General features: G+C 41.3%; 1 protein-coding gene across 1 annotated transcript in view; it reads right to left on the bottom strand.

Annotated features, from left to right (window-relative positions):
- SLC35B4 (solute carrier family 35 member B4) overlaps positions 1–13,613 on the bottom strand; it is a 30,178-nt gene extending 16,565 nt beyond the window's left edge. Inside the window, exon 1 of the mRNA XM_057733146.1 lies at positions 13,284–13,613. Coding sequence (XP_057589129.1) covers positions 13,284–13,360 — 77 coding nt within the window. The 5' untranslated portion in view covers positions 13,361–13,613. The remainder of the gene's footprint in view (positions 1–13,283) is intronic.
- Positions 13,614–14,178: the final 565 nt, after the last annotated feature.

The raw sequence follows: 14,178 nt of genomic DNA, 5'->3' as shown, positions 1-14,178 counted from the left end.
TTCCACGTTACCAGTAATCCCGTATTACAAAATACAGTGCCCTATTCTGTACTTTCATCTTAACCAAAGACATTTACCCAAACCTAATGATTAGCGGGATTTAACTGTATTATTATACTTTAATATGATGCTATTTATTAAAAACAACTCCATTCTCTATTGGTGGTATTAATATTAAACGGCAATGCCAAGGATCACATTCTTAAATACCCCCATCAGGCATAATAAACAAAAATAAACCAGGCCAAGCATAAGCCATTCCTGTACAGAGCTGTGCTTACCATCTGAAGCAGAACTGTTGCTCCTCTTTAGGCTCTACTGCCTATGACGGTTTCCTTGAAAACTACTGCTCTGTATCTAATTCAACGATTTCTTTTCGCGCTCCTTATGTTCGAGGGACAGGGCTAAACGTTGCAGGAGTCCATAAATAATCACGTAAAACATCTACCTCATTCAAGGAGCTAATGAAATATGAGCAACCACAGAGGGAACTTGGGCTCCAGGTAGCTCCCAGCGCAGTGCTTTCCAACTCTGACTCTTTAAAACCCCATAAACGGAGACTTCCCTGGTGGCGCAGGGGTTAAGAATCCGCCTGCCAATGCAGGGGACACGGGTTCGAGTCCTGGTCTGGGAAGATCCCACGTGCCACAGAGCAACTAAGCCCGTGCACCACAACTACTGAGCGCGCCACAACTACCGAAGCCCATGTGCCCCAGGACCCACGTGCCACAACTACTGAGCCTGTGTGCTGCAACTACTGAAGCCGGCACGCCTAGAGCCCGTGCTCCGCAACAGGAGAAGTCACTGCACTCAGAAGCCCGTGCATTGCAACAAAGAGCAGCCCCCACTTGTCACAACTAGAGAAAGCAACGAAATCCCAATACAGCCAAAAATAATTTTTTTTTTTTTAAAAAGTGTGTTTAAAACAAAACAAAACCAAAAAACCCCACAGGCCTGAGAAGCTTCACCCTCCCAGGTGGGGTGGGGCCCTGGAATCTGTACGTTTGAAAGCCTCTCACTAGGTCCTAATGTACATCGAGAACTGAAAACCACTAGTGTAGGTCTGGGGAAAGGGCTGGGAGGTGTGTGTGTGTGTGTGTGTGCGTGCGTGCGTGCATGCGTATCTTACGTGCTGTCACAGGGTTGAGAGCCAGTGTGCTCCACAGTGCTTAAAAGCACACAGTGACATGCAGGATCCAGCTATGCCGCTAACCTTATGACAGCAGAAGTCAATTACCCTACCTAAGTTTAGTTTTCTTATCTTTAAAATGGGAACAGTATTAGGGCGTCTCTCATTGGTTTGTTGTAGAGTAAATACGCCAGTCCTTGAAAAGCACTTAGAGGGAAAAAGGCAAAGACTAGAACACTAGGATACCTTCAATCTAAGTATAGGAACCCTTGTAAAGACATTTATGTTGACCAATTTTTCTCACCTGTGAAATAGAAGTGGTGTGTTTTTAACGTCATCGTAAGGATTCAATGAGAAAATACACATAAATCGCCAAGCACAAGATTTGGTCCCAAAAGGGCTCATTATACATCTTGTTTTCCCTTCCATTTTCTCTTTACCAAAAGCTTAGGACAATTCAATTGAAGAATAATTATCAAGAGCCTACTGTGTGTGCAGGTAGGTGCTGGCTGCAAGGGAGCTCCCAGTTGAATGAGACCTGATCCCTGCCAAACACAGAGTACGAGGCAGTAGGACCCCAGTGCCCTGTGGGGATGGTTAGAGGACCGTCCTATTCATCTTCACACCACCAATCTCTGGGCACCGAGTCCGGCCTTCCCTCAAGCAGCTGAATGAATGTGGGGTGCCTCACTTGAAGGAAACAATCTAGAATATTAGGACTGTATGAAACTTAGAAACTATTGCAAAAAAGGATTCACTTTAAATGTGTATTCTTCACAGGATGTTTTAAAAGGCATCATAATAGGATCAGGTCAAGATGGTGGAGGCGTAGGACATGTAGCTCACCTTCTCCCACAAATACTTCAAAAATACATCGACACGTGGAATGATTCTCACAGACTATCTACCGAACGCTGGCAGAAGACCTCAGACTTCCAAAAGGGCTAGAAGACCTCTACGTAACTAGGTAGGGCGAAAGAAAAAAGATAAAAAAGAGAGAAAGGAATCGGGATGGGATCTCTGCCCCTAGCAGGGAGCTGTGAAGGAGGAAATGTTCCTGCGCCCAGGGAAGTCCCCTCACTGGTGAGGAGATCAGCCGGGACAGAGGGGGACGCTCGGAGGGAAGCGCGACAACCTGTTTGCGGAGGGCAAGGCAGAGAGGGACCCGCGTAAGTGGTCAGTGCTGCCCGGTGTGCCCCGGCCCGGGTCACTTGTCCGCTGGGGCGGGCGGGGGCTGGGTGCTGAGGCTCCGGCTTCGGAGGTCAGACCCTGGAGAGAGGACTGGGGCTGGCTGTGAGGAGACAGACTGAGGGGGCTGGCTAGGGTGCGGTGCGCCACGAGTGCCGCAAGCGAGGGAGCAGGGGGAGAAGACTGGACCTGCCAGAGAGGCAAGGGGCTGCTGCTGGGGGGGGTGTCAGGAGAGGGGGGGCCAGTGACCCAGCCCCAACTGCTGCCCCCACCCTCCTGGGAGTGCACTCAGGCTGGGTACCCGCACACCCCCCAACACCCCCTATCAAGGGGATACCGGCCAGCACATGCCGAGGAAAGAGACAGTAAGCATCCCAGCCAAAACAGCCCTCACGCCAAAAAATATTAAACCCACACAAGCGACGCAGGGACACTCCCGCATATAAATAGCCCTCCAAGACTACAGTCGCTAATTGTTTCCCCTAAACTCACAGAATAAGAGAACTAAAAGCAAAATGAAGAAGCAGAGGAACCCCTCCCAGTGAAAAGACCAAGAAAATTCCCCTGAAGGAACAACCAGTGAAACAGACCTTTTCAGTCTAACAGACACTGAGCTCCAAAAAGAGATAATGAAAACACTGAAAGAACTAAGAAAGGCTACGGACAGGAATGCAAATTACTGTAAAAAGGAACTAGATGCTATAAGGAGGAGACAAGAAAATATTAAAAATTTAAAAGTTCATTTGCCAAGACAAAAGCTGAGCTAAAGGCAATGACTAGAATGAATAACGCAGAAGAAAGAATAAGTGGTCTGGAAGACAGAATGGAAATCACCCAATCAAAACAGCAGACAGGAAGCCAAATGAAAAAAAAAATGAAAGCAATGTAAGAGACCTGTGGGATAATATAAAGGGTGCCAATCTATGCATAACAGGGATTCCAGAAGGAGAAGAAAGCAAAAAGGGGGTTTAAAATGTATTTGAAGAAATTATGGCTGAAAGCTTCCCAAACCTGAAGAAGGAAACAGACGTCCAGATACAGGAAGCACAGAGAGTCCCAAACAAGACGAACCCAAACAGACCCACACCAAGACATGTCATAATAAAAATGGCAAAAGTTAAAGATAAAGAGAGGATTCTAAAGGCAGTAAGCAAAAAACAAAGAGTTAATTACAAAGGAACCTTATGGAGGTAAGGCTATCTCTACAGAAACACTGCAAGTCAGAAGGGAGTGGCAAAATATATTCAAAGTCTTGAAAGGGAGGAGAAATAAAGAATTTCTCAGACAAGCAAAAACTAAAAGAATACCGCAATTCTAAACCTATCTTAAAAGTAATATTGAAAGGTCTTCTCTAAATAGAAAAGCAAGAAGATATAGGAAGGAGGAAATCACAATTGGAAAGCAAATCACTTAAATTAGCCAGATTTAAAACAGAAAACAAAAAAACTCTGTGAAAGTGAAGATAAACATAAGGAACAGCAAAAGGATAAACGTGAAGATGTAAAAAAGACATCAAAATCAACAAATCTGGGGAAGGAGAGTAAGAAAATGCAGACTTTTTTTTTTTTTAGAATGTGTTTGAGCCTATATGACTATCAGTCTAAAGCAAGCAGAGATAGGAAGGGGTTAACGTACTTGAAAACCAGCGCAACCGCAAATCAAAAACATACAATAGATCCACAAAAACCAAAAAGAACACAAGCATAAAATAAAAGGAAATCATCAAACCACAAAAAGAAAAACAAAGAAGAAATAATCAACTAGAAAAGATTTAAAATGGCAATAAGTATAGACATATGTGTCAATAATTACCTTAAATGTCAATGAACTGAATGCTCCAATCAAAAGACATAGAGTGGCAGACTGGATTAAAAAAATGAGAGCTGGGACTTCCCTGGTGATCCAGTGGTAAAGAATCTGTCTTGCAATGCAGGGGACTCAGGTTTGATCCCTGGTCAGGGAACTAAGATCCCACATGCCACAAGGCAACTAAGCCTGCATGCCACAACTACTGAGCTCAGGAGCCTCAATGAGAGAGTGCCCACGTGCCGCAAACTACAGAGCCCACATGCCCTGGAGCTCGTGCACCACAACTAGAGAGAGAAAACCCGCATGCCACAACTAGAGAGAAGCCCAAGCGCTGCAACAGAGAGAAGTCCAAGCACCACAATGAAAAGATCCCACATGCCTCAACAAAGTTCCTGCATGCTGCAACTAAGACCCAATGCAGCCAAAATAAGTAGACAATAAATAAAATAAAAATAATGGTTTAAAAAAAGGATTTTACACTCATCAACTTATAAGTACCTAGTAAAGAAGCACCCAAATACATAAAACAAATACTAACAGACATAAAGGAGAAATTGATGGGAATACAATAATAGTAGGAGATTTTAACACCCTACTCACATCAATGGACAGAGATCCTATATGATACAATAGAACAGTTAGATCTAATTGATATTTTCAGAACATCATATCCAAAAAAACCAGAATACACATTCTTTTCAAGTGCACATGGAACAGTCTCTAGGATTGACCACATACTAGGGCACAAAACTAATCTCAACAAATTTAAGAGTACAGAAATTCTTTCAAGCATCTTTTCTGACCACAAAGGCATGAAACTAGAAATCAACCACAAAGAAATGAGGAAAAGAAATGAGAAAAAAACGATTACATGGGGACTAAACATGCTACTAAAAAGCCAATGGGTCAATGAGGGAATCAAAAAGGAAATTAAAAAACACCTTGATACAAATGACAATGAAAATACAACCACACAAAATCTATGTGATGCAGCAAAAGCAGTTCTTAGAGGGAAGTTCATAGTGATACAGGCCTTCCTCAAAAAACAAGAAAAATCTCAAATACACAATGTAACCTACTACCTAAATGAATTAGAAAAAGAACAAACAAACCCTGAAGTCAGCAGAAGGAAGGAAATAATAAAGATCAGGGGGGAAATAAATAGAATAGAGATTAAAAAAACAATAGAAAAAAAATCAATAAAACCAAGAGCTGATTCTCTGAAAGGGTAAACAAAACTGACAAACCTCTGGTCAGGCTTACCAAGAAAAAAAGAAAGAGAACCCAAATAAACAAAATAAGAAATGAAAAAGGAGAAATCTCAAACTGATACTGCACAAATACAAAAAACTGTAAGAGAATAAATGATTATATGCCAACAAATATGAAAACCTAGAAGAAATGGACAACTTTCTAGAAACATACAGCCCACCAAACTGAATCAAAAAGAAATAGATAATTTGAACAGACCAACCACTGCAAGTGAAGTAGAATCTGTAATTTAAAAAAACATCCTACATGGACTTCCCTGGTGGTCCAGAGGTTAAGACTTCGCCTTCCAATGCAGGGGGTGCAGGTCTGATCCCTGATCAGGGAGTTAAGACCCCATTTGCCTCATGGCCAAGAAACCAAAACATAAAACAGAAGCAATATTGTAACCAATTCAATACTTTAAAAATGGTCCACATTAAAAATAAACCTTAAAAACAAAAAAAGCCCTACAAACAAAAGTCCAGGACCAGATGACTTCACAGGCAAATTCTACCAAACATACAAATAAGAACTTATACTTGATTGTTCTCAAACTCTTCCAAAGGATTAAAGAGGAGGGAACACTCCCACAGACATTTTACCAAGCCACCATGACCCTGATATCAAAACCAGACAAAGATACCACCAGAAAAAGAAAATTACAGGCCAGTATCTTGGATGAATATAGATGCAAAAATTCTCAACAAAATACTGGCAAATTGAATCCCGCAACACATAAAAAAGCTCATACACCACAACCAAGTGGGATTTATCCCAGGTTCACAAGGATGGTTCAACACATGCAAATCAATCAATGTAATACACCACATTAACGAAAGAAAAGTCAAAAACCACATGATCATCTCAACAGATGCTGAAAAAGCATTTGACAAAATTCAACATCCATTCATGATAAAAACTCTTACCAAGTGGGTACAGAGGGAACATATCTCAACATAATAAAAGCCATTTATGACAAGCCCACAGCCAATATAATACTCAATGGTGAAAAGCTGACAGCCTTCCTGCTAAAATATGCAACAAGACAAAGATGCCCACTCTCACCAATTCTGTTCAACATAGTATTGGAAGTCCTACCCGTAGCAGTTAGACAAGAAAGAGAAATAAAACGTATCCAAATTGGAAGGAAAGAAGTAAAACTGTCACTATATGCAAATGACATGATTATATATATATATATATAACCCTAAGGATTCCATACAAAAGCCACTAGATCTAATAAATGAATTCAGGAAAGTAGCAGGATACAAGATTAACATTCAGAAATCAGCTGCATTTCTTTACACTAATAAAATATCAGAAAGGGAATGTAAAAAAAATACCTTTTAAAAATCACACAGGGCTTCCTAGGTGGCTCAGTGGTTAAGAGTCCACCTGCCAATGCAGAGGTCACGGGTTCGATCCTAGCTCCAGGAAGATCCCACATGCCGCAGAGCAACTAAGCCCGTGTGCCAAAAAAAAAAAAAATCACACATACACACACAAAAACCACCCAGGAATAAACCTGACCAAGGAGGTGAAACATTTATACACTGAGAACTATAAAACATTAATAAAAGAAATTAGAGGATTCAAAGAAATGGAAAGATGTATCATACTCTTGGATTGTAAGAATTAATATTGTTAAAATGGCAATACTACCCAAGCAATCTACAGATTTAATGCGATCCCTATCAAATTACCCATGACATTTTTCACATAATTAGAACAAATAATCCAAAAATTTATATGGAACCATAAAAGACCCAGAATTGCCACAGCAATCTTGAGGAAAACAAACAAAAAAAAAAAAAACAAAAGCAGGAGACATAACTCTCCCAGACTTCACACAATGCTACAAAGCTACAGTAATCAAAACAGTGTGGTATTGGTACAAAAACAGATATAGGGATCAATGGTACAGAATAGAGAGCCCAGAAATAAACCCACACACCTACAGTCAATCAAGCTTTGACAAGGGAGGCAAGAATACAAAATGGGAAAAAGACAGTCTCTTCAGTTAGTGGTGCTAGGAAAGCTGGACAGCTGCATGTAAAGCAAGGAATTTAGAACACACCCTCACACCAAGCACAAAAATAAACTCAAAATGGCTTAAAGACTTAAACATAAGACACGACACCATAAAACTCTTATAAGAGAGCATAGGCAAATCATTCTCTGACATAAATAGTACCAATGTTTTCTTAGGTCAGTCTCCCAAGGCAATAGAAATAAAAACAAAAATAAACAAATGGGACCTAATCAAACTTAAAAGCTTTTGCACAGCAAAACAAAAAAAAAAAAAGAAGAAAGAAAGAAAGAAAGAAAAGACAACCTACAGAATGGGAGAAAATATTTGCAAAATGATACAACCAACAAGGGTTTAATCTCCAAAATATACAAACAGCTCACACAACTTAACAACAATGACAAAAACAAACAACCTAGTGGGCAGAAGACCTTAATAGACATTTCTCCAAAGAAGACATACAGATGGCCAGTAGGCACATGAAAAGATGCTCAACATCACTAATTATTAGAGAAATGCAAATCAAAACTACAATGAGGTACCACCTCACACTGGTCAGAAAGGCCATTATTAAAAAGTCTACAAATGGACTTCTTAGGTGGTGCAGTGGTAAAGAATCTGCCTGCTAATGCAGGGGACACGGGTTCGAGCCCTGCCCTGGGAAGATTCCACATGTTATGGAGCAACTAAGCCCATGTGCCGCAACTACTGAACCTGTGCTCTACAGCCCGTGAGCCACAAATACTGAGCCCATGTGCCACAACTATTGAAGCTCACGTGCCTAGGGCCCATGCTCCACAATAAGAGAAGCCACTACAACGAGGAACCTGCGCACCACAATGAAGAGTAGCCCCCACTCACAGCAACTAGAGAAAGCCCGTGTGCAGCAACGAAGACCCAATGCAGCCAATAAATAAATAAAATAAATAAATAAATTTTAAAAAAAAGTCTACAAATAACAAACGCTGGAGAGGGTGTGGAGAAAATGGAAGCCTCCTACACTGTTGGTGAGAATATAAGTTGGTGCAGAGACTGTGGAAAACAGTATGGAGGTTCCTCAGAAAACTAAAAAGAGAATTACCATATAATCCAGCAATCCCACTCCTGGGCAAATACCTGGACAAGACTATAATTCAAAAAGATACATGCACCCCTGTGCTCATAGCAGCACTATTCACAATAGCCAAAACATGGACACAACCTAAATGTCCATTGACAGAGGAAGAGAGAAAGAAGATGTGGTACACATACATAATGGAATACTACTCAGCCATAAAAAAGAATGAAATAATGCCATTTGCAGCAATATGGATGCAACTAGAGATTATCATACTGAGTGAAGTCAGAGAGAGAAAGACAAATGCCATATGGTATCACTTATATGTGGAATCTAAAATATGGCACAAATGAACCTATATATGAAATAGAAAGAGAGAGAAACAGACGCACAGACATAGATCAGACTTGTGGTTGCCAAGGAGGGTGGGGAGGGGGAAGGATGGCCTGGGAGTTTGGGGTTGGTAGATGCAAACTATTATATTTAGGATGGACAAACAACAAGGTCCTACTGTATAGCACAGAAAACTATATCCAAACTCCTGGGATAAACCATAATGGAAAGGAATATTTAAAAAAGAATGTATATGTGTGTACAACTGAGTCACTATGCTGTACAGCAGAGATTGGCACAACATTGTAAATCAACTATACTTGAATTTAAAAAAAAAAGAAATGTTAAACATACATAATTGAAATCAGGATCTTGAAGTGTTAGCTCCACCCCCATATTCACTGCAGCACTATTTGCAATACCTAGTGAAGATAGAGAAACAACTGAAATGTCCATGGACAGGTGAATGGATACAGAAAATGCGGTATAAACATACAATAAATATTATTCAGCCTTTAAAAAGAAGGAAATGATACCATTTGCAACAACATGGAAGACATGCTAAATGAAGTCAATCAGTCACAAAAGGACAAAAGAACTGCATGATTCTTCTTACACGAAGCACCTAAAATAGTCAAACTTACAGAAGCAGGCAATAGAATGGGGACTGCCAGGGTCAAGAGGAAAGGGAAAAAGGGGAGTTGTTCAATGGGCATAAGTTTTCAGTTATACAAGGTGAATAAGTTCAAAAGATCTTCGTACATGGTAGTGCATATGGTTAACAATTCAGTACTGTACACTTAAGCATTTGTTAAGAGGGTACATCTCATGTTCAGTTTTTTTACCATAAAGAAAAAGGGAGCACAAGGAAATTTTGGAGGTGATGCTTATTACCTTGATTATGATGATGGTTTCAGAGGTGTACACGTACTCATCAAATTGTAGATATTAAATGTGTCCAATTTTTGTTTATGAATTACACCTCAATAAAGGTATAAAAAAGTTAAAGTTATTACTCGATGATGGATGATGCATTAGAGGGCCAGGACGGGGAGGGTGGAGGGGAGTCACAGGAGGGAGGGAATATGGGGATATGTGTATAAATACAGCTGATTGACTTTGGTGTACCTCAAAAGCTGGTACAAGAGTATAAAGCAATTATATTCCAATAAAAAAAAGTTAAAGTTATTGAAAACATTAAAAAAGTTAAAAAGATAAAAGGCATCATAATAATTTTTCATTGTATCTTTATTTTATGGAGGTAGCTATTATTATGCCCATTTCATTGCCAAACACACTGAGGGCCAAATGGTACCGAGTAAGGTAAGTCTCCCAGGGCCACTTGGCAAATAAATGGTGTTTGCAGACCCCCTTATAATTATCATTATTATTATTATTATTTACAATTCAGTGGTTTTTAGTATATTTAGAGTTGTGTAGCCATTACCATTATTTAATTTTAGGACACTTCCAAAGAAATCCCATACCCATTAGGAATCACTCCCCATTTCCCCCTCCCCTTGACAATTTTAATCTACTTTGTCTCTATTGCCATAGGATTTTTAAATCTCCCTAATGTACTCACATGATTCAATTAAAAAAAAACAACTTACAGAGCTTTTTAAGAACACAATGCTGTATAGCTACCAATGGAACGATTTAATTTAACTTGAATAATTCATTTAAAAACTTCAGAGTACAAACCTGGATCCTTTTCCCCTAAATTGCTTGTTTTCTTGAACTTTATTCCTCAGGTATTATAATCACTAACTGCAAACAGTTTCTCTTTGAACTTTCTTTGGCAAGAATTCAAATTTTTACTTTTAAAAAAAGAAGCAACTCTGAAGAGAAAGAATTAGGCAGACAGTTTATGGCTTCTGTATTTCTTATTCCAGACTTAGAAAATCTCCTTATTGATTCAACATAGGCACTTGATTCAAAAATAAAATGCGAAAAAGAAAGCGTTTCAGATTGTCTTCCTAAGACACCTCCTAGTTAGTGAGCTGATGTGTATCTTGTTTCCAAGGTAGAATATAAAGTCTCTCAGGAGGGAGATCAAGGTACTACTTATTCATTACTTCACATCTGCCCTGTACACTGCATGGGTGCTTTATATTATAGGTCCCAATTATTGATAGGAAATCAGAATGAAAAACTTAAATTCGTTTTCCAATTTGGGGGAAAATGGTTAAAAATGCTCACTTCTTACAAGTCACTTTAGCATTTCCATTCACACTTAGTGTTCCAAGGAAGCTATATAAGAAGCACAGTTCCTGCTCTATAAAAATTTATTAGCTTTCCACTGTGATGTCCCAAGATAAAGTCATAAATTATGAGAAGGCCAAATCTACAAAGAACCTTAAAGACCATCTGGTCCAACCAGCTCTGATATCTTGATCTGAAACATGATAAAGTGGATAAGTTGGATAATTTTGCCCAAGCAAATGAGGAAAAGGCTGCTCTTCAGTTTGGGGTACCACTCATTAAATTAACAAATGTACCTCTTACCGCTTTATGAAAACCCATCGGTGTATGCAAACATTCAGTTGTACAAGAGAGATTAGGAATGATTTTTTTTTTTTTTTTACAAATTATTCCAAGTATTCTAAATAGAAGCTCCAATAATGCAGAAAAACATTCTGTAAAGTTAGATTTACCCACAACTTTTCAGCAACAGCCCATAAAACAGGATATACGTATACTGAAACAAGAGTTGTTAGAAGGGGAACCCACTATGAGCTTCAGGCTTTGCACCTGCATCTCATTTAATCCTTCAAAACCCCGCTAGGCTGGCAGAGTCATCACCACCCTTTCACAGCTGAGAGAACAGACTCAGAGAGACCAAGTAATTTAGCTAAGGGCTCAGAACTGGTATTTAAAAAAAAAAAAAAAATGCCCTCAGTTGCTACCGGATTACAATGTCACACAGCCTCTGGCAAGGTTTAACTTAATGGCATACTCAACACAAACATTACACCATTATTCTCTGACCTTCATTTCCATGGCTGGCCTGATTTTATCACATTTTTATATTTTTAAACCAATTTCCAAAGTGACCTTCCTTTGAAGTGTACCAGCTGACATCGGGATACATTTTTTCCATTTTCATATCTCTCACCACCTATGCCCAGGAATGACAAATGACACACCTTAACATTTTTTGCATCATAAAATTTCAAGCTCTGTAATCGCAAAAATTACCCCCCCACCCCCAGAGTTTAGCTTAAGCAAAATGGTTGCTTCAGAATGACAATAAATAGTATCAAAAAAAAACAAACAAAAAAATCAATGGTATGGTAAAAATAAAATACATCTCTAGTAGGCACCACCCGAGGAATTGGGTGTCCAAAGCCTATGGGTTGCTCAAGTTCAAAAATAACAGGAAAGTTGAAAAAGGTATTGGACTGGATTCCAGTTCTGGTTCTGCCACTTACAAGCAGTAAGAGGCACTTAACTTCTTGAGAGCTGTTTCACTTCCGGTAACACAGAGAATATAATTTTTGACCTATTTTGTACACAAGATTGTTCTGATGGTCAATGGAGATAATGTGCAGATTTAAAAACATGGTGCAAAACAGCACCATAGATACTATTTCAGAGGTGGAAAAAGGAAATCCAGAGAGGCTAAATAACTTGAAAACATCACACAGCCACAGAATGACGGAGCCAAAGATTGAAACTCTAGAGATTTTCAGTCCTGTGTTTTTCTTAACACAGGCCAAGAAATAATTATCTCAAAAGTCCACCTGTTGCCTTTTCTGTAACAGCTTCTACTCAGTGAACTTTGTACATTATTACTCAACATTATTTACGTGCCGCCTCGATAAAGTTACCCTCGTGTCCCTTTGGGAAAGTGTCATAACCAATCTTAACTTATAAAGTTACGCCTCAAAATGCAAGCTTCCTGATTTAATAGCTTAAGGCTGGAAAGGCTATCTCGGGTCAACTGGACCGACCTTCTGCATAAGAATTCGTTCTACTGCATCCCCGAGAGGTATGTTGGGCAAAATACTCATAAACATCTCTAAGGCCAATAAAACAAACGCTATGCAGGTTACTTTAATACAACTGAAACTTTCTTTGCAGCGTGTACCAAATCAGACTGCTTTCTAAATCCAAGCTTTTCTCAAGTCATATATGTGGCATTAGCAGGATCGAGAAAAGAGCTGGAGGAACCCTGGGTTCTGCCGCGAGCTCCCTGCCGACCTTGGGAAAAAAAACTCTCCAGGCTTCAATCCCCAAAGGTGTGAAAAGCGGGTGACGACAGCAAACACCCCCGGTGATCCTCTCGAGGGAGGCTGAGAAACTACGGGGCGGGAGAGCGGACGGCGCGCAGAATGACGGCACAGCCGTCTCTGCCGGGTCCCAGGCAGCCCAGAGCGGACCCTGGGCGCGGGCGGTCCCACCCCGGCCCCGCACCTCTGGCGGGGGGGGGGGGGGGGGTGCCTCCTCTGGCTTCTTTAGTGCAACCGGCGGGGGTCACTCACCGGGCCAGCAGCTCTAAGAAGATCACGTTACTGCAGCAGCCTGAGAAAACCAGGCCCACCGCCAAGGCCGGGCGCATGGCCGGGGCAGGAGAAAGGGAGCGAGCGCGCAGCGCCCGCGTAGACCACTACCCCAAGAAGCCCGGCTGCTATCTCGCCGCGGCGCTGAACATCACCACCGTCCCGGAGCGCTGCTCTCCCGGGGCCGTCGCGGTCTCCCTTGTCTCAGAGGCCGCCCCCAACGCTGCCGGCGGAGGAGCTGTAGTTCGCAGTCAGCCGAGGCCCCATTCATTCGAGGGGGCGTCCGAATCCGGGTCAGACTACACTTCCCAGAATGCCGCGAGCCTCTACGTCAGGCTGCGACGTATCCCGCCTCTACCCGGTAGCTCCACCGGAGAGCGGCGCGAGGTGCCCGTCATGCCTCGCGCGGCAGCAGGCTGCGGGGCTTGCTGGGATGTGAAGTTCCAAAGCTGTCGATGTTGTTTCCTACCAGGCGGCCCTAAGGCTCTGAAAGGTATTCGTCCATCACTTTCACGGCAAACACACAGCTGACGGCCCTGGAACTGCACGTCAGTGATTGATTGATCGTTAGAGATGCTCTAGTATCTGAAAATTCTCCTGAATTGGGAGAAAGTATAAATTCTCTGAGCTTCCTTCTCTACCTTTGGAAAAGAACATTGCACTCAGGAAGTTCTGGGATTGAATCTTGGCTCAGCCACTAATCAGCTCGCCTATCTTGGGCAACCGCTTTCTCATCATAGGTGAAGATGGAAACAGTAATGCCCATCTTACCTGCTTGCTGTGAGGATTAAAAGCTATGATCACCTGGGGATCTTGTGAAAAGGCAGGTTCTGATTCACTAGACCCGCAGTGGGGCCTGAGGTCCTGCACTTCCAAC

This window comes from Hippopotamus amphibius, chromosome 4, assembly GCF_030028045.1.
Source record: "Hippopotamus amphibius kiboko isolate mHipAmp2 chromosome 4, mHipAmp2.hap2, whole genome shotgun sequence".
Lineage (NCBI taxonomy): Eukaryota > Metazoa > Chordata > Mammalia > Artiodactyla > Hippopotamidae > Hippopotamus > Hippopotamus amphibius.
The sequence above is the reverse complement of the archived record's forward strand: the minus strand, read 5'-3'. Positions and strand labels throughout refer to the sequence as shown.